Source organism: Rattus rattus, chromosome 15 (assembly GCF_011064425.1).
Source record: "Rattus rattus isolate New Zealand chromosome 15, Rrattus_CSIRO_v1, whole genome shotgun sequence".
NCBI lineage: Eukaryota > Metazoa > Chordata > Mammalia > Rodentia > Muridae > Rattus > Rattus rattus.
Window position 1 is genome coordinate 79195718 of NC_046168.1, and position 21453 is coordinate 79217170.

General features: G+C 42.2%; 1 protein-coding gene and 1 pseudogene across 2 annotated transcripts; one reads left to right on the forward strand and one right to left on the reverse strand.

Moving 5' to 3' along the window:
• Positions 1-610: 610 nt before the first annotated feature.
• LOC116884424 lies at positions 611-4992 on the reverse strand (annotated as a pseudogene).
• On the forward strand, positions 4836-18009 carry Lox (lysyl oxidase). Of its 2 annotated transcripts, XM_032886009.1 has the most exons (7): positions 4836-5727; positions 6047-6155; positions 7369-7506; positions 9417-9573; positions 12657-12752; positions 13218-13333; positions 14719-18009. In XM_032886009.1, exons 1-7 carry the CDS (start codon positions 5115-5117, stop codon positions 14723-14725), a joined length of 1236 nt encoding a protein of 411 aa, XP_032741900.1. In that variant the 5' UTR covers positions 4836-5114; the 3' UTR covers positions 14726-18009. The 2 variants fall into 2 exon arrangements, with proteins under 2 accessions (XP_032741900.1, XP_032741901.1); XM_032886010.1 differs by lacking the exon at positions 14719-18009 and having other exon boundaries at positions 5115-5727; positions 13218-13337.
• Positions 18010-21453: the final 3444 nt, after the last annotated feature.

The following is a 21453-nucleotide window of genomic DNA, read 5'->3' on the forward strand; positions in this document are numbered from 1 at the left end:
TAAAACCACAGGGTGGCAAACGTCACACAAACCATCAACTTCACTGAAAGACAAGGCTCCTATGTGCTTCCTCAGGCTGAATTTTCAATCTCTTTTCTTTTCAATCTCTCTCTCTCTCTCTCTCTCTCTCTCTCTCTCTCTCTCTCTCTCTCTCTCTGTGTGTGTGTGTGTGTGTGTGTGTGTGTGTGTGTGTGTGCATGCAGTTGTACCCAGAGGGCAGAAGAGAGAGCCAGATTCCCTGGAGTTGGAATTGCAGGTGCTTGTGACAGCCTGATTGGTGCAGGAAAACTAATTTGGGTTCTTTAGAGTAATGGGATGTGTACTAAACTTCTGAACCATCTCTCCAGCCCCCAGACAAAGGCAGTGAAGCTCACATTCTGTTCCCTTGATTATGGAGTTATCGCTCTGTTTCTGGTAACTCAGAGGTCCTGCTCTGCAGCTGTACCTTTCTGAATAATTCCATATCCTGTGAATATAAAGTTGCGTAGTAAATTCTGGAGACACAGCCCTTTTAACTTTTCTTTCTTTTTCACAGTAGGACTTTTTATTTGTGTCTAATTAAAGTCTGGATTCTAAACAGATTCTTGGACCCAGGTTCGAATCCATCAGCTCATTCAACTTCTGCAGCTGCCTCACCGTCACCGTCACTGTCACCGTCACCATCACTGTCACCGTCACCATCAATAGTTTCCCCAGAACTACCCCCTTCAGCATGGCTCTCCTTGAGTTCTCTCAGCTCAAATGTGGAGTTTTTCAGCATTTTTACCTTTCTAATGAAGACATCATGGAGAGAATAAATGGACAGGAGTGTTTTCTCTGTCTTTCCCATTGCTTTCTGTGACCATTTTATTCACCACTTCCTTCAAGCCATTTGCAGTCTCGAGTCATGATCTCATCTTCTTCCAGGTCTGAGTGACCTGCTGGTGCTGCACACAGGACCCCTTACATATCCGGTTGCTGCATTTGTTTTAGTAAAGCCAAGCCAGAATGGACAGAGCGAAGAACCATCAGTTGTCTCGACACCAGCATGAGCTCTAATCATAGTCTGGTCAACTGCTTTTTGACCATGGGACACATTTTGTCCTGGGTATGATCCATGCCATGGAAGTTAGCCAGGCGGTGTTTGCCCTGCACATCTTTAGTAACTAGCTTGAATTTTCTAAAATGCACCTTTCTTATTCTGTAGATCAGCAAAGCTTACCTCAAAAAAATGACCCTTGAGGCCATCAGATGCCATTTTGGTTCCTTGAATCCTTGTGCCTAGTGTTTCCCCAATGTGTCCAATATCGGACATGGCCAGGGGTTTCATATCGTACCAATCTCTAGAAAATGGACCAAGCACTTCCTTCTTAGCTCCCTCCTTTACCAGGTATGTGTTCTTGCTGACCACGATGGTGCTTCTCAGAGAACCAGCATGGAAAGTACAGGCAACTTGCGAGAGAACTTAGGTGAAGCGGGGCAGGGCTAATTTTTATTTCTTAGTAGAAAATAGAACTTGCTTTCAAAAATCAAAAAGAATTTGGGTGATTCCCTCTTTTATGACATAGACCATAGATCTGTCCACAGAAAGCTGGTCTCAGGTGGGGATCAGCTGTGTATCTTATCATAGTTAAAGAGCTGGGGTGTCTTGATACAGCTACAGTTATTATCATCGTTGTAATCGCTACTAGTATTATTTGTATTAACTTTACTGGTGAATGGGATGAGACTGGTTTGTCTAATTTTGAAAACAGAAGTTTTGTCGCTGAGAAAAGAACACAATGTGTAGCTACATGATCTCACCCCAGGGTCACAAACACTTTCTATTGTCCTCAATGTGGTGGCCACATGTTTCCTTTCTTTCTTTTTCTCCCAGCTAGCTAAGTCTTAAGCAAGAGACTTTGGAGGAAATGAAAGAGGGACAAAATGAACTATTTTCTCTTCTCTTGTGGCATTTAGAGTATGTGCCAATGGGTTGGAGTCGTATGTATATGTGAGCACGTGTGTGTTTAATAAAGAAAATAAACAAAAGACATTGTTACTGCTCTGACTAGTTATTTCTGCTTTCATGAAACAGTTTTAAATCTTTTGAAGCAAACTGGGAGAAAATGACCAGTCTCATCTACTACAGAGGATCATGTGTACAGCTCACTTGTATAGTACCCTGTAAAGTGTATGTGTTCATGAGATACTGTAAATAAATAAATGTTCAATGGGATTTCACTGATGGAAAATACTTAAAAAGGGAAAATTGTTTTCTGTAGGCGTCGCCTTGTAGAGACACAAAAAGTTGACCAATATTTTAAAGCCAAGCTCAAGGAACTATTTCTTCAATATTAATGGTCATAATGAAAACTTGCAGTGAATGGATTGAAAATAGGATACACTGGATAGTCAAGAAAAACAGAAAATGTTGAAACTTGGAAAAATACTTTGAAGACCATTCATTTGGGTTAATTGTTAAATCTTGCCAAGAACTGAGAGCCAAAAAAATAAAATACACACATACAAAGAAACACCTCCCCCTCCCCTTACTGCTCTCTCTGTTCCCCTCACCTCCCCACCTCCGTTTTTTTCTTCACTCCCCAAATACCAGAACTGGAAACAAAGGTAACTTAGCTGAGATTCAGGACAAACTTTCTACCCTCCCCATAGGAGCACCTTTGTGCTTATGCTCTAAATTGACCTCCATAGAAGAAGTCTTTCCCCAGAAACATGTGGTCAAGTAATAACCACCCCAGCTATTCCCTTCTGGAGAGAAACTGTCATGGGCAGATGTAGGGCCTATTTCAGATGAGAGATAATTATAATTAGTCTCTTCCCATTTCTCCTTATATTTCTTTTGTCTATCCAAATTATATACATTTGCTTTTCTTCTTTTTTTAAAACTCTAGCTCCCTTACCTGGTCTAGAGAAATCCAGTAGTTAATTGTAAGCCTTGAAGATATCCAGTAAAATGACAACTAGCGTTATCTTAGACATAGCTTTGTTCAGAAAAGAATTCACTGTTGACTTGCATGAGGGAATTTGTTCTTAAAATTTATCTTCATCATATAAGCAGTAGATTTGCCACATGTGGGCAAAACTCTGTTATCAAGGAAGGTATGGGGTCCTGTGTGGGCTCCATCTAACTTGAGTCCAAAGCCAGGCTCCTTGCCCTGGACTCGCTGTCATGTGATTTAACTCGCTGAGAGAAGCAGCCCCAGCCTCCTCAGCGTCCAGCAGGATTCTTCAGTGGCAGAAGACAGAAGCTGACAATGTTAATCCACAAAAGAATGCACTAGAAAAGTCTGGAAGAAAAGCTAAAGACCCAAGACTTGTCTCTTTTTCTAGCAGTGGGAGGAGGAATAGTTTTGGCCCTGTGACCACCTTAACATTCAGATCCTAGGAAGACAGTTTAATTAGGGCAAACCCAGGTCTCACGACCAGTTCTTGAAGTGAAGAAATCCCACAAATGCCCTTTCAGTCCAATCATACTACTAGGGGTCCGAAGCGGTCCAGGCAGAATTTTAAAAAATATAAAAAGAGAAAGAAAAGGGAAATGGATATGGGATATGGGTGGGAGGCAGTCAAACCAACAGATGTCCACCTCCCCACCTCATGGGATGATCATTTATGGAAAGACAGTCCCAGAGGTGAGTATTAAGTGTGTCTAGACCACAGCTCAATGATGGAACCAAAAAAAAAAAAAATGGATACTAAAATCTGGCGTTGCCTAGGAGTCTAATCAGACCACTTGGTAGCATTTTTTTTCCTTTGAATTCAGTCCAGAACCTCCCAGACCCTGAGTAGGATGTGAACAGCTGCTCTAGTAAGCATGGCAGTTGCAGATTACCCTCCTACTCAGCCTCCTGGCCACACCCACTGCCTTCTTTGTGCTAAACCCTGAATTCAAAGGCTTTTTCCTCTTGCAACACCTCTGTTTAGATTGGAAGATGAATTAAAAGCGGCTGGATGCTTTATTGAATTTCAATATTTAACATCGGTAATTTGATTTTAAAATGTGAAGTCAAACCTCCTTATTAGACACAAGAGAAAGCAAGAAGTCAGATTTAAAAAATCTACTTGAAGGGGCCTCTAAGCACTGCCTTGCCCTGCTAGCTCTCTGGTACACAGTAGGAATGAAAGAATTCTTGTCACTTAAAGTGCAAATTGGACTGATTCTTTTAAGACAAAATAAAGGGGGGAGGGGAGTCGGCTTTACTCACTTTTTCAACGTAGCAAGCTTTGTTCCCTGTAAATTTTCACTTTGGTTATTAAAATATTCACTGTAGGAAACAGATTTGTAACCCATTTCTCATATTACCTACAGCCAGAAAAACAAAATTTGATATCCTGGGGTTTATTCGCTGAGGGCGCTTCCCATAAAAGTGGGGTGAGTGTGCATTGGGAAATTTGTCTGGTTAACTCCTTTATGGATAAGCGTTAGTCACAACCTCCCCCATCCCAACGCACACATTTTGGCCCCCATCGCTCTCCCCACCTCCTGCTTCCCGCCTCTCCAGGGCTGGTGACCTAATAGCATTTTTCTTCATGCATATTTTGGCTTGGGCCCATGGCCTGGCTGCCTTCGTCTGTCTGAGTCTTTTGAAATTCCTGCATGTTCGGCCCAGATTAAGTCGAGTGTGTCTCAGGATGTGTGTTCCGTTTTGTTCTTTCCCCTTAACTCTCCCTGTGCAACGTGTCTGGGGAGGAGGGGAGGGGGCGGGGAGGGGAGGGAGGGGCAGAGTGGTGGAGCTGTCCGCCTTGCACGTTTCCAATCGCATTACGCGAACAAATAGCGGAGGGGCAGCGGGGCCAGAACGGCTTGTGTAACTGCAAACTTGTCAGAAAGTTTAAAATCTCTCCTCCTTCTACTCCAGACACTGTGCGCTCTCCCGGACCGTCGTGCGCCGCTCCCCGTCGCCTTCCAGGACTGGGAAAGGGGAGAGGAGGACGGTGCCACGTCCGACGGCCTCCTGGGCTGGGGGCAGGGTCTGCCGCTCGCCCTTGGCACCAGTCCCTGCGACCCATCCCCGAGCCTCGCCCTCCTCCTCCCTGCTGGAAGAGGTCTCCCTCCTTCGCGGGATCTGAGTCCCGTCTTCATTTTTCTCCTAGCCACGTCCCTCCCCGAGAAGGGACGAGCCGGGAGCATCATGCGTTTCGCCTGGACCGTGCTCTTTCTGGGACAGCTGCAGTTCTGCCCCCTTCTCCGCTGCGCCCCGCAGGCCCCGCGCGAGCCTCCCGCCGCCCCCGGTGCCTGGCGCCAGACAATCCAATGGGAGAACAACGGGCAGGTGTTCAGTCTGTTGAGCCTGGGGGCGCAGTACCAGCCTCAGCGACGCCGCGACTCCAGCGCCACTGCCCCGAGAGCCGACGGCAACGCTGCGGCACAGCCACGCACGCCCATTCTGCTGCTGCGTGACAACCGCACGGCCTCTGCCCGTGCGAGGACTCCAAGCCCATCTGGGGTCGCCGCGGGTCGTCCCCGGCCCGCCGCCCGCCACTGGTTCCAAGTTGGTTTCTCGCCGTCGGGGGCCCGCGATGGAGCCTCAAGGCGCGCAGCGAACCGGACTGCGTCGCCGCAGCCTCCGCAGCTCAGTAATCTGAGGCCACCCAGCCACGTAGATCGCATGGTGGGCGACGACCCCTACAATCCCTACAAGTACTCCGACGACAACCCCTATTATAACTACTATGACACCTATGAGAGACCCCGGTCCGGGAGCAGGCATCGACCTGGATATGGCACCGGTTACTTCCAGTACGGTAAGTACCCCTAGGTCCGCGGTAGGTACCCGCCACCCTGGCCACAGGTCAGTGCTGTCTAGACGTGGCGGTCTGGGCGCGGCGGCGGGATCCGGTCCCGCAGACTCAACACCACCCCCCCGCCCCCAATCCTGCCCCGCCAGCGCTGGAATTTGATGGAAACCGCGCTCCTGGCTCCAACAGCTTCCTTTTCCCTTTCCTTCCTAGCCCCAATTTTCCCTGCTCTTCCACATACTCAGCCCCACCCTGCAGACTTGAAGGGCGAAAGGTGACAAAAAGGGTCTAGGAGTCAGAGGTCATCAGCTTGTCTTATCCTTAGGTCTCCCGGACCTGGTACCCGATCCCTACTACATCCAGGCATCCACGTACGTACAAAAGATGGCTATGTACAACCTGAGATGCGCTGCGGAAGAAAACTGCCTGGCCAGGTATGTGTTTCCACAGCCGGGTTCCAGGTTTTGATCCTGGGATCACTCCGGTGCCTAGTTTGTTCTGCTATTCAGCGCAGACAAGGACTAGGAAGTGGGACAAGGGCTGGGAAGTGGGACGTGACCTCCTGGGCATGCTGACTTGGAGAGCGAGTTAATTTGGAATGTTTTTATGGGTACCGCCTCAGTGAGAGTCACAAATAGGGGGAGGGGGAAGAAAACCCTTATTCTGGAGACTGGGTCTCAGGGTCTTTCCCAAGATACCTATTAGGCATTAGCGCCAACTACCTCCAATAACTTTATATAAAACGGAAATTCAACAACACGGTGTGTGTGTCGGGAGGGGGGGGTCGGGTTGTGGGGGGGAGGTTGAAGGAAGCACTTATTATTCTCTAATGCTCTAGAAGTATATTCGTCACGGTGCCCCCCACCTCGATTGGTTAAAAGCACATTCCACACTTCTTTCAGGCCGTGATTAACTGGGTTGTTTTGGTATAAGACCACAGGCAATAGTTTTGTTTTCCGTCCATCCTAAAATAAAATATCTATTCTGGTCTTGGAATTCTCTGATTCTGCGGCTGGCCACCAGCAGGGGGAGCACAAGCTGTTTGCATGGTTCTGGTAGTAGGCTAAGTAAAATGGGTCACTAACAGAGCTATTAAAATATAGTAACGGTACAGGGGTGTTTATACGAACCTTCCATGTTGACTTTTTTACTACCGTCGGAGAGAAATTCAAGCTCTTTTGCGTTCCTTATGGCACGATACACACCAGTGAATGCCGAAAAGATACTAAGGAGCACCCTCAGTTTGGTAGTTGTCCAGTATAAAGTTATCCACCTAAAGCTAGGTGTCTTGTTTTAGAGTATTTCTCTACTTTATATCATAGACACATCAAGTAATTAATAGACACATATGGGTCATTACTATAGCCATTTTACAGTTTTTAGGTGCAGAGTCTCTGCTCTACAATCTTTTTAGGATAAATCTTAGTCTCAGTCTATCTGGGCTTTTACTGTTATCCTTCATTCAGTCACGCACCAGATAGTCGCGATGTGTTTATTCTTCCAGGACTGGAGCTCAGGATCTGCTCCTTGACTTGAGAGGCTAGTTGGGGAAGGGGAATGCCAGGACCACGTGACAGCGAGCTGTTCTTCCTATTTTGTGTTGCATCCATGTACAGTGGATCTAATGGCTCTTCTCTAAACTCACAGTTCAGCATATAGGGCGGATGTCAGAGACTATGACCACAGGGTACTGCTACGATTTCCTCAGAGAGTGAAAAACCAAGGGACGTCTGACTTCTTACCGAGCCGCCCCCGCTACTCCTGGGAGTGGCACAGCTGCCACCAGTAAGTGGATGGGCATCTCAGTACTTCTGGGATGCTCTTAAATTTTCCAGATGACTAGTCATACCTGAAGCTAGGAATGTTAAACCCTAAGATAGCCCCATTCACCACTAAATTCCATCCCATCGTCTTTTCAATTGGAAACTGTAAGTCACGCTCATTAAAATTATTGAAAGGACAGAGAATGGCTGCCAATAGAATTTACTTTTATGTTAAAGTATCTGCTATAGGCAAGATCATCTGCAGTTGGTTAGCTTTAAAAGGCATTTGATAAAAGCATGGCATGGCATCTTTTACCTAAAGGATTTATAGACCATGTCCAATGAAAGATAGATTTCAGGACCCAATTCACATCTATCTTTTGAAAAGCCCGCATCAGCCCCAGAGTGGCTGCCTTACCCTTTCTAAATGTAATGGTTTTAATTTTTAAATTACATGTGGTTATGCCATCACTTGCCTAGGTAATGTGCTCAAGTAGTCAATGCCAGGAAATCATGATGTGTGGTCTCCCACTTACAGAAATTCAAACCCATTCTCCTTGTAGCTCCTCCCTCATACAAGAAGAATAAGAGCTCAGAGCCTTCTATTTAAGGAATAGAGAAAAGTGGACTTTAGCCACATAATTTACATATGAAAATAGAAATATTTTATTTCAAAATAAAAGTTTGTGCTACTTAAACAATAGAAATAGAAGATCATGTTGTTGCTTCCCCTTGGTGTTTCCAAAGAGACTTAACAAATGTTGCAACTCTAGTTTTTTGAATCTCATAGAAAGCCCTCCAGAGTTTGGTACTTGCTTGAAATCATCATTACATCACCAATACCAGCAGTGGCAGACAGAGAAATATACTAGAAACTGCACAGGTTACAAGCACAGAGAATCAATTGTCTACATTTAATGTTCAAATGTAAACCCTGTATAAAGGAACAGATACCACTATATCTTTACAGTAAAGTTAAAAGCTTGCAATGCTCTTTAAAAAGCATGTGGCATGAATAGCTCTTTAAGAAGATAAACTTGGGAGCCAGGCATGATAGTACCTGCCTTTAGTTCCAGCACTTGGGTGGCAGAGACAGGCAGATCTCTGAGTTTAAGACTCTACAGAGTTAAGTTCTAGGACAGCAAGAGCTACACAATTTCAAGAGGAAACACACACACACACACACACACATACACACACACACACACACACACACACACCACACACACACACACACCACCACACACACACACACACACACCACACACACACACACACCACACACACACACACCACACACCCCACACACACCACACACACACACACACCACCCACACACATACACACACCCACACACACACACACCCCCCATACACACCACCACACACACACACACCACACACACACACACCACACACACACACACACACACACCACATACACACACACACATACACACACACACACACACCACACACACACACACACACACACACACACACACACACACACACACACACACACACACACACACACACACACACCACACACACACCACACACACACACACACACACACACACACACACACACACACACTTGGGCCTACAAAGAGCACTTGCAGAAGACCCAGGTTCGATTCCCTGTACCCACATAGCGGTTCACAAACCTCCAGTTCCAAGGGCTTGGAAGCCCTCTTTTGACTTCCTCTGGCGCCAGGCACAGAACCTGAGTACATACTACTGGTAGACAAAACATTCACACACATGAAATAAATAAGTCTTAAAAAAATTAAAAACAAGAAGATAAATTTATCCTGCTTTAATTTGTGAGCACAGTACTATTTAATTTATGAGACAAGAAGTTATTTTGTGCCCTCGTTGTTTTCTCTGCGTGCCACTGACTGCTGTGCCTTTGTTGTGTGGGACATTAGACATTACCACAGCATGGATGAATTCAGCCACTACGACCTGCTGGATGCCAGCACACAGAGGAGAGTGGCCGAGGGCCACAAAGCAAGCTTCTGTCTGGAGGACACTTCCTGTGATTATGGGTACCACAGACGATTTGCCTGTACTGCACACACACAGGTAGGCTGGTACCACAGACACCCAGAGAAAATGACGGCAACTCCTTGACTGTTTTCTTTCCTCCGGCTCTTCTTTTTTAGAATAATTTGTTTCATTTTAAGCTCACCTTATCAGCGTGGAAAGTAACTGCGAAAAGGCAGATGACTGGGTGGTGCAGATTGCTTTTAAAGTGTTTCCAGCTGTAAGTGGAACCCCTGCTGGAGATCACAGGAGGTCAATGTGGATCCTCGCTACTTAACACAATGAAAAGTAGTTAGCTTTCCGAATCCACGGGAATGGCTGACAACATCTGCCTTTATTCTGTGTCTTTCAATTGGCTACAAGTTACTGTTGGCGCTATGCATCTGGTTTTCTCACCTGCATAACCACTTTGTTATCCATTTTCAAGATTAATATGGAATAGTGCCTAAAGTTAGAACAGAGAGTTGAAGCCAGTCTTTTTTTTTTTTTTTAAATTACTTTAAATGGCATCACTTTTAATAATGCAAATAAGAACAGAGAGACACATTTCTTACTCCACACATGTATATTTAATTTAAACCTCCAGTGTAATTAATATCAGATGTCCTTTGAATGGATTTGTTTTTAATAGTGCTGAGTTAAGCGCTATTGTATGTCTGAGAATTGGAAAATGTGTGTCAGTTAAAAGCTATGCCAGTAGTTACATCCAAAACCGTAATTTGTAAAAGGACATTGTAATTTTACTCCAGCCCAGCTCTTGGCAAGTAGTTCCTGAATGTACATTACCCAGAGCGCAAAGACATCAGGGCCGTCGTCTTGGGAAGCGGATTCCAGGATTGTGGCCGGAAGCTTTTTGGTGACCTACATGTGGTGACCGTTCTTTCCTCTGGCTCAGCTCATCAAAGTGGTTAGAAAGGGAGACAGTTATATTTAACATAGGTTGGGAGGGGCACGACATATGCTTTAAGTGAAAAATGTAACACACCCATATATTAAGCACGCACCCATGAAGAGATTGCTTTCTCATTCTGTGATCACCCCGAGAGACCCTGGAGCAAGCATTTTCCCTCTTCCTACAAGGACACATGCTGATCATCTCTCTCTGAGTTAGAGCACTTGCCCGGGGTCTTGTGCACATGTCAGCCACAGAGGCAGAGGCACCCTTATTCATGTGGGCAATCTCACTTTTTTATGTGATAGTTTTCTCTTCTATCCTTCTCCATGCATGCCTTAAAAATTCTTCACTTGGTTTTGCATTGTAAATGTTTTAAATAGTCTTTTGAACAGACTTCATTTATAGAAAAAAACATTGACATAGGTCCCCTAATATTGACTTTTATTAGTTTTGTTATATGAGGATCATCCTCCTTAAATAAATATATATATATATGCATCTAATTAGGTATAACTTATGCATACATTATATATAAAATAGCATGTTCTTAGGTCACAAATTTATATGCAAAATATATGCACAATTAAAATAGTTACCTCACACTGAAGGACCAAACGCTGCAGATAGGTATGTTTTGCTGAGACCAAGCAACACATTTACATAACCTAGAATGAAGTTATATTTTCAATGTTTTTCACATTTGACTTAAAATACATGAAATGTCTACTTGCTTAATGGCCTTGGCAACTTCAGGCATTTGTTCAAATAAGCAAAGCTCAAAATGAGCATATTCTGCCAGCTGGTGAATCATAAAGTAACAGTGTCAGCCAGCAATTTACACACACACACACACACACACACACACACGCACACACACACACAAATAGTACTTTTAAGATTGTATGACTTAGGCTGCTGACACATTCAAGGGCTTGAGCAATTGGCCCTCTAGGTGTAGGCCAACAGGGCTAATGTAAGCATTTTCCAAACACTTTCATTAGTTGACGGTGGCATTACTTATACCTGTCTTCGATGGATGTCTAATCCGGTGCACAATTTCTGTGAGAGAGCAGTAATAGGAATCCGGGCAAATATGGCTCTTGTTCCTGTGGTTCAAGGAATTTTGAGTTGGCCTGGCTATGCTCTCCTGTGCTATTGACAGCAAAATCTCTCTCTTCCCAAATCCAGCTGCAGCCAAACCCACATCACCAAAGCACACTGAGATGGTTTTTAGTATCTTTGTTGACCAGAATGACCTTAAGCACCAAAGTGAACTCAAGTGACAGCTTTAAAAAACAGGGATGAATTCACACGATTGTCACGTACACTGTTGAACCAATTTTGGATTGTCGGAATGAAAATGCAACTGTTAAACGTTCTCGTGAGGAAATAAGAAGATACCCATTGCCCCAATAGAAGGAAATTTCTGCAGACTCGTGATAGCAAGGAGCATATGTTCTTGGCATTTTTCTCCTGGAAGCCTTGTGAGACTCCCGTTGACTTGCTGGTATGAATGTCTTAGCAAGTGAACTGATGTGGTTTTGACCAGTTCGGGCAGATATCCATCCTTTGGACTCCACGAAGATCTCACTGATAATTTGAGAGAGGGAATATGATAGTTGAGGAAAGGTACCCTGACCTTCTTTATTTATCCTAAAACCAGCTCAGTCAGTGCCCAGCTGTTTCCCCTGCATCAGTCATTGATCTTAGCCTTGGGATCCTCCTCTGTATATGGAGATAGTAACACACCTGTCTCATACAGTTGTGAGAACTGGCTTTATGTATTTGAAATGGATTTGGTTAATAATATATGTTAGCTTGACTCTGCCCTTAAGGGGTTGTATTATGATTTCAATTTGGAGCAGAAGAGGATGAAGTCTATGAAGCTACACGAGACAACATGCTATAGACATCCAGAACACAGGAAGGTCACTGCAGGGAGTCTCACTGATAGGACACGACAGACCTTTCTTCCTCGTGGGCTTGCTACTTTTGAATTGTGCTGGAGGCCTAATCTGTTGCTTAAGACTATTTTCCACTGGTGACTTCAGAAATAGGGACATTACCTCATGTTATGACAGCTTTCTGAAGAATTAGATATTGTAAGACTGGCTAAGATGTGTTTTTGTGTCCAATTCTTCTAAGTACTAACCCAAGGTTTCATTTACAGATATCATATAGGCAGTCTGGCCACACCCTATAATTTAAAATTATTTTCTGATTTCAGGGGTTGAGTCCCGGATGTTATGATACTTATGCAGCAGACATAGACTGCCAGTGGATTGATATTACAGATGTACAACCCGGAAACTACATTCTAAAGGTAGGGCCTCTGAATACATGTGATTTACTACTACAATTCAATACACTGCTGTTTTCTGGATTCAAATATTAAATAACCATGCGCTTGAAAGTGATTCAATACCTTTCAGGATGATTTTTAAATGGTCCATGGTATGGTTTTTTAAAGGCACTTAGGGGAATTTATACAGCTTCCTTTTGTAATATATCCAGAATGTTTAACTACCTGCTTTACTTAAACTCCTTTTCTTGCTTGAGGTAGCTGAGTCCCTTCTAGTAAACTCACTGTAGCGATGTGGGGATAGGAGGGGATAACAGTATGTATTAAGTATGAACTCTTTCACACAGTATGTATTAAGTATGAACTCTTTCACACAGTATGTATTAAGTATGAACTCTTTCACACAGTATGTATTAAGTATGAACTCTTTCACACAGTATGTATTAAGTGTGAACTCTTTCACACCATGCTATTTTGCTTGTTCAGGTCAGTGTGAACCCCAGCTACCTGGTGCCTGAATCAGACTACAGTAACAATGTCGTACGCTGTGACATTCGCTACACAGGACATCACGCCTATGCCTCAGGCTGCACCATTTCACCGTGAGTATTATTCGGCAAGCCAAGTGGTTTTTGTATTTTTACAAGGAGATTCATAGATGATTTGAAGAAGCAGTACTGATCAGGTGTAAATATAAAGTTAATCAAAGCTAATTATTCTTAATAAGATAAATATCGTACTTAATCTGTCTGTGAGAAATAAGAAATGCTCAGAGGATGAAAATCCCTCACCTGGAGGACACTCATACTTGCCTCTTATATTCTGACTTTCACCTCCAAATTCAGAAGAAAGAGGGATTTCCTCAGCCCACGACTGGAGAGTGCTTTTAGAGCAGCCTGCAAGTCTGGCCTTGAGAGCTCTGACTGGGAAAGAGCATGGGTGTAGGGCTCAGAGTCATGGGCAACTGCAGGGAGGAGTGAACCGCAGGCAGTGTTTGCAAAGGCAGCTTCCAGTTGGGTTTGTTGGCTCTGGTCCAGTCACAGAACAACTGAAGAGCAAGCTAAGCCTTGAGTTTCTCCCTGAAGGCGATGAGAAAACCGGAAATTTTTTGTGCAGGAGTGCAATGCCTCTGAAGCTATGTGGACAGTCTGATGACCACGTGCATGTGACCTCATGCTGTCATTACTGGCTTTCACTGCCCCAAGCCCTAACTCTAATGACATGTCACTGTTACGTTAGTACTGGGTGTTTTTCATGCCAGTCAGATATTTGAAACCATTCTGGTGGGATGTAAAACCCACCCAATAATTTGACATGTTCCATTATGTAGCCTCCCGCCCCCACATCCATGTTCCCAGATGTCTTGGGCCCTTTCCACTTCTGCAGTGCTATGACCCAGCTTTCTCCTCACGGAACTTGTTGTGTAGAAATTAGCAGTTTATGATTTGCACCCAAATGCATTCTTCCTTATAATGGAGACCACTGATCACCATTTCAACGAAACGACACCTACTTTGTGGTCTCTGTTCCTATCTCTGCACGTTAGTGTGTCATTCTGTACCCAGAAGTATGCAGACAGAGAATGACAAATGTAAGATGGTGCAGAAGTCATGGCTATACCTCCTGGCAGATGTATCACTCTTGTCCCATAGAATGGGCTCGCCTGCTTGGGTGCTGGGTCATTAAGTCCTGCTTGACGTTTTCTCATTTCAATTTTATTATTGTTCAATTATTTACTTATTTTTTTTTGCCTTTTAAACATTCAGACTGTGGACATCAGACATGTACTTCATATTACTGACCTAGTCCTACCCTCTGATCACTATTAAATCATGTTCTAATAGTGATTTTACAAGGTGGTAGTTGCTGGGGCAGAGGAAAATCGCTACATCAAGTTTTGCAAGGTCTGAGTAAAATGTTATTTGTTGTGCTCACCTCATGATATTATCCTGCTTATAACCTGTCCTATCGTGTTTTCTTAACCTAGGTATTAGAAAGAAGCTCACTTCCCAAAGGATGAAGCAGTACCTGGTGTTTGGACCTATGAAAACTGTAGATTAGCTTAAGTAGGAAGGACTTAGATATTTTAAAAGGCAAACGGAAAAACAACAAAGAAGGTTTTGTTTGGACTCTTTCACAACAAATCACATAACTGGATTTTGAGTGTTTAAATCAGCATTAGATTGGCATATTTTACATACTTATTCATGTTGCTTTATGAAGTAATGGTGTTTCAATTCTGTGGGTGCATAATGGGCTCTTTCAAAGAATTCTGAATTTCTTGCCTTCTTTTGAAATTATAGTGCAAAAAGAAAAGGATATTTTAATGAATGAGCCACAATTTGAACTGATTACTTTCTAAAGTGCAGACCCATGAGACAATGATGATGGGTTTGTATTTGCCTCAACATAGATTGCTTTTTAAAAAGGTGTTCCTATTGTATAGGCAAAAATGGATACACTTGGTGCTGAGGAAGGGTCAAATACCTAACTATTGTTGTCACGAAATATAGCTCTACAGCAGAGAGATGGTGAAGTATATATTCAGATAGTTACATCCCTATATAAAACTATGTTTACATTTTAGAGTGACTAGATGCTTTTCTTTCTGTTAATTGCTTAATCTCACTCTGACTTGAGTCAACTTCTGTTTTGGAATGAATTAGATAATTCCAGATTCTGGTTTGATAATTGTTGACATTCCCCCCACGCTTATTTTTTCTGAGGGCAGAAACGTCTAATGTGACGATCTTTATATTACCATTACGAGGATTCACAGCACAGCGAAATCATTCCGATGACAGGTGTGATAGATGGAGAGCTAACATGCAACTGCCGAGTGTTTCACTGTTAGCCAGAATTAAGTCACTGCCCACCCAGCAATTACACCATGAATCTCTAACATCACAACCTTCTTTCAAATACTGTAAAAAAAATACTGGAAAACCTTTTTAGATCTTTTTCAATCTACTACACTTCTGAAATGTTCAGTTATTAAGGGGAATGTCAATATATATACAGCCCAAATTAGCGAAGCCCAAATTAGGGAAGCACATAGCATGGCATACTTGAGAGGTTGGCAAACAAGAGGGAAGCAGGTACTTTCTGCAAAAACAGGGACTGTGCACCACAATGAGACCGCTGTGACCTTACTTCAAACTGTGAAACTGTGTGCAGCAGTAGGATTTGGAGTCTTAAATTCAGAAGGAGCAGAAAGAAATCGAGTTAGACTTTTGAATTCCTGGTGCTTATGCTGACGTTTTCTCTCATTTGCCAGCATTAAAAGCTCAAGTAAGGTGTGTCCTGTGCCAGGACGTGTCAGGGAGACCTTTCTCAATGAGCTGGAATCCTGCCTTCTGTGTCATAGAGTTGTAAGAGCAGCAGTTTCTACCCATCATGCTGTGTACTCACTGCTGCAGAGCAAGTGGGAGGAGTCAGAGATGGGCCGTCCCCAGGGGCGGAGAGCACGGTACACATAATTCTCATCTGCCTGAGAGCACACTTCCCCGTAAGCGAATACAGACAGAACTTTGATCGAGCTGGTATCTGACCGATAGGATTGCTTCTTTGATGTACCTCTTTGACCTAGCTAGCATTTCAGCTTTAATACTGTAGAACGATCTTTTCAAATTATAATCATTCTGATAGAGATATCTTAATAGACGTGCTTTTAAAAACAAAACGGAAACTACTGTCAGTATGAATACTGAGCCAGACTGGCATTCATAGATTTAACAACTTGTATTTCTAAGATTCTTAACTCTATAAAAGTAATATGGCTTTTAGATATATAAGATAATAATTTCAATGAGACCGTTATCTCTTTACTCAACATTATGTTAGGGACAGTATAAGCCAAGCACTTACCTGCTACACATTGGAGACTAAAACGACTGCCCCCAACCTTAGTAAGTATGAAGACTAGACTCATCTTATTTCATTTTTAACTGCTAAAAGTATGTCTATAGAATTTAAAATGTAAGCACTACTATTTGTCCTGGCCACATTTTTCAAAGATTAAGTTAAAAGTTATTAATTATATACAGGTGTGTATTTCTAATAATTAAAATACCTTTCAAATCCATGGAATGTCTGCCTTTTAAATGCAATTTGGGTTTTTTTGTTCGATTCTTTTTCACTTAAGTAGCTGTTTATTTGTAAACATTTCTTTCCACGATTTAAAAACACTTCCAATCGGCTTTACATCCTGATTTAGCACTTCCTATTTTTGACCCTTGGGCATCTGTTCTTCGTTTAATTGGTGTAGAATAATGATAAAAATCCCAAGCTAGTCTAACCAAACTGCGTTCTTAAGAGTACTAAGTGAGAATGATGCAAAGATCATCAAGGATTGAAAAGAAGACGGTCTTTGCACTAAGGAAGGCCGTAAAGAAATGGAAGACAGCATAATTAAGTCTTCTCGTTGCCATCTGAGTAATATCATGATATGAGGACCGCAGAATCCATCTCCGGTGGGATGAAGGTATAGCTTTCCTAGTTCCAGAAAAATCTCCTTCACATTTTATATAGTAATTTAACCACAATGTCCATCGAATTCTTCCTTAGGCATTCTTTGTAACAGTAGTGTGCTGCTCTTTAAAATATTAACCTCTGACACATGTGTGAACCTCATTCCCTGTGGTCACTAAAATTTCTTCCCCACTGAGCGTCAATCTTTAGCAGATTTTAGGAAAATACTGAATTCTTAGTCAGGAAATATTTTAGGAATAATCTTGCTAACAGTATATTAAGTAATAAAACTACCCACTCTATGTGTGTTTCATTTTTTAAATTCACATAGACAATGTTTTTTAAAAAGCAATGATTTCAATTTTATTCCCAGCTACCCAAAGTCCTGGTTAAGTTCTGAACACAGATTTTGTTAGCCTTCAAGTTTAAACGGTGCTGAATTGTCTTAACTTGAATGTAAAAATGGATTAAGGCTTATCTCATGGGACACAAACATGTCCCATATGACTGCTTGCTGTGTACTAGGGGACATGCCATTTGGTGTTAAATTGTCTATAATAAAGTTCGGTTTCTCCCAGTTTTTTTTTCTGAATTGTTATTTGTGAACACATTTGTAGCTTGTTTGAGGAGCTTTGATTTTAAGTGTTCAGACATAGGCTATCTACCACCTTCTCACACCCTTTTATCATATGCTGTAACTGCACGATTACATAAAAGATAACTTGAGTAAATGATTCCAGTGTCTAACACGGTCATTTGCTTGCTATTACCTACAAAAAACTAAAGTGAATTTCATTTTTGGTTAAAATATCACAGCCATGTATATGGTTGATATTCTTGTTTGAGTGCATTTTATAGTAAATTTTGTCTTTGAAATTATAACTACGTAATTTCCCCTTTCCCTTTCTACCCTCTAACCCATCCCTCGCCCTCTCTTAAATTCATGTTTTTTTCTTTAATTATTGTTAGTGCTACACACAGAGAGACACACACACAGACACACACACACACACACACACACACGCACACACACACACACACACACACACACACTCCTAAAGACATAAATACAACCCTCTCAGTCCATATGCTGTTGCCTGTATGTATATAATCACAGAGCTGACCACTTGGCTAACCAGTTCAGGACCTTTTCCCAGTGGCAGACTATCTCTCCACTCTCAGCACTCCCCAGCTATTCTTTCTCAGGATTTGTACTCCACGAGCTTTTCCCTTCCATGTTTGCATGTCCATTGGCATCAACATTATTCAGGTCTTGCTTTAGCAGCCATGTTAATAAAATGTAATGGGTATGACATCTCTGGCATTTCTAGGAGACACAATCTTAAAGACCATCCCCTTGTTCCTCTGGCTTTTACAATCTTTTCAATCCCTCTCCCACAATGATCCCTGTGCCTTAGGTAGATTGTGTTGTAGATGTATCAGTTGTGACTGGGAACCACAGGATTTCTTATTCTCTACATTCGGTTTGTTGTGGTTTTCTGTAATGGTCCTCATCTGATGCAAAGAGAAGTTTCCTCTTTTATGGGCAAGGCCTATACTTAGCCAGGGGTATAAGGAAAATATTTAGCATGTAGTTAAAACGTGGTGGTTTGGTAAAATGAGAGATAAGATTTCTCCAGATCCATGACTTTACTAGTACCAAGGAGTTAGCTAAATTTCCAGTACCAGAGCGGTTTCCTTCTTGTTGAGTGGGAGCTGATAGTTACTGCCAAGTAACCTTAAGGTCATTATGCTATGATGGTGGTTGTAGTTCATAGCCATGATAGCTGGGTAGTGTGTTCCTCCCTTGGAAGCTCGTATGGTGCCTTCTGCTCCATAAAAGCTAGTTCTCAGAGAGGAACCTTCAGGTCAATTCCAAGTCTCTAAAGAGTTGAAGAAGCCACAGAAGGAAAGTTTGTAGGTAGGAAAGGTTGGCCCATGGTGTTTAAGAATAGACAATGTCTCTAAAACATTAAGCACAAGTTCAAGAAAGTAATGGTGTATAACAGGTAATACTTGTATAGACCACCCAAGCTAACTGATGTAAGGCATTACAGTAGCAACAGCTTTCCCATCTAGACAAAACAAACAAACAAAACAAGACCAAACCAACAACAACAAAACAAAACAACAGCAACAACAAATCCCAAACCCTTAGATGAGAAGATGTTCTCTAGGATTTTGTGAGGCAGAGGTAGGGGGACTAAATGCCTGGCTTAAAACCTCCAAAGCACAGATGATGCTCTTGCTATGAGGTAATACCGCTGTTGTCTTAAAATTGAAACTTTTATCTATGTACTCTTACTGTTCTGAAAATCTGAGAGCCTTATACTCCACAAATGGACAAATAAACCCTAGGTGACAGCACATCTGCTTAAAATATGGCAACCTAATATCTTAAATTCGCCTTGTGGAGCTAGTTTTCAGAAATGAAAATTCCCACAAAATAGCACTGCCCGCTGGCAACACACCAAGATGTGTGAAGGTAGTGTACAATGAGATACATTGTGACTGTCTTTGTGCTTGTGAGCATATCGTCCACCCTGCAGCTCATGGATCAGGAAGAATCTTAGTCACAATTTGAGCAACATTTCTGAAGCTCTCATTGCTATAGACATGGAGTCCTCTGATGGCCCCGTGCAAAATGGAAACCTTGTGAAAAAGTTTCAGCGTCTTAGCTACAGTTAAGGATGTTTGTGAGGAAGAGGTCAAAATAACCCCAACCTAAGGATGTGAGTTCACAATAACTTCAGCAGGATTTTGGATGACGTTGGCTGCAACCTTCATGGATGACTTCTGGGAACTCAAGGCTTCACTGAAAGGACAACTGCAGATGTAGGGACAGTGAGAAGCAGAATTGGATGCGAAGCCTGGAGATGATTTTATGATGAGACATTAACAGGTGAGGAGAATGGATGGATGATGGGAGATGGTAGGAATCTTCGAGTATTGTTTCCTGCTAGGGAAGATGCTGGGGACATTGTTGCAACGGCAACAAAGAATAAACTCATTTAATAAATGGCATCAGATATAATTCCAATGTTTGTGAATGGTCATATATAATGGGTGAGATGTGTGAAGTAGCGTTGTCTGTTGTGGTGAAATCATTCATAAACCTGAATTAGGCAATAGGTCACTGACGCCTTATTTTAAGAAACCTCTACAATCAGCTTTGTCCTCAGCAATCTCCACCATGATCAGTCAGCAACTACCAACGTGGGCCTTCGGCTATGAAATATATTTCCCACCCACTCAAAGCTAGAATCCTTAGAATCTTTTTTGCACTAAAGTATTTTAAAATCTATGTGTACTTTAGACACAATGCATGTTTCATAGACTATAGCTTATATGAGATCGTTTCTGTATGCACTGAGAAACCACCACACGTGACTCACCTGATTGTGGTACTTGCTCTATTGCAGTGGTCAGGAACCAAAGCACACCTCTTCTCAGGCACGCCACTAGCACATGCTACAATGTGAATGCTGTGTAAATAGTGGTTGTGATGCAGCATTTAGGGAATCATGGCAGGAAGATTATGTTGTACAAATTTGGTACAGATTTATTTATTTTTCCATTTGAATTCTGTTGAGCGTGGGCATGCAGAGCATTCAAGTATGGAAATTTCAGTTTCACAAGATGTGAAACTCAAAAGGAATCACTTAACAAACCACATCCGGCGCGTGTTCTCTCTCTAGTGGAGGCTTCAGTATATATTACTATGTGGAAAATTCTTCAAAGCCCCGCAGTAAAGACTTATTTCGACCATCATCTCTCAAATTTTATTTTACCATATTTTATAACACTTATCCTATTACACTATTTTTTTGTTTAGAAGAGTGTTGGAAGTCTCCATGTTAAATAATTTTAATTACACATGTATAATCATTTCTAAATTACTTAAAACAAATACACAATGATGTGAGCATTTGAACTGTGGGCATAGGTTTCTGAACCTTATTAATTTGTAACTCGTCTTATATCCTAAGGTTGTATATAGATAAGTAGGATCTCTTCAAGGGGGAGGACTACATAGCCTAAACTATATTTCTTCTTAAGAAATATAAATCATCCTATTTATTACATGACTTGACTGCCTTGGTGCCCTTATTAAAATGTCTGCCCCTTCAAATATTAGCTGTGTGTAGCACACATAGTGAATCAATTTTGTTCTTCCTAGTTCTTTCATTTTGTACATTCGCTATTTTACATTGTAGCTAATTATTCAATTTAAGTCAATTTCAAGTAAAAT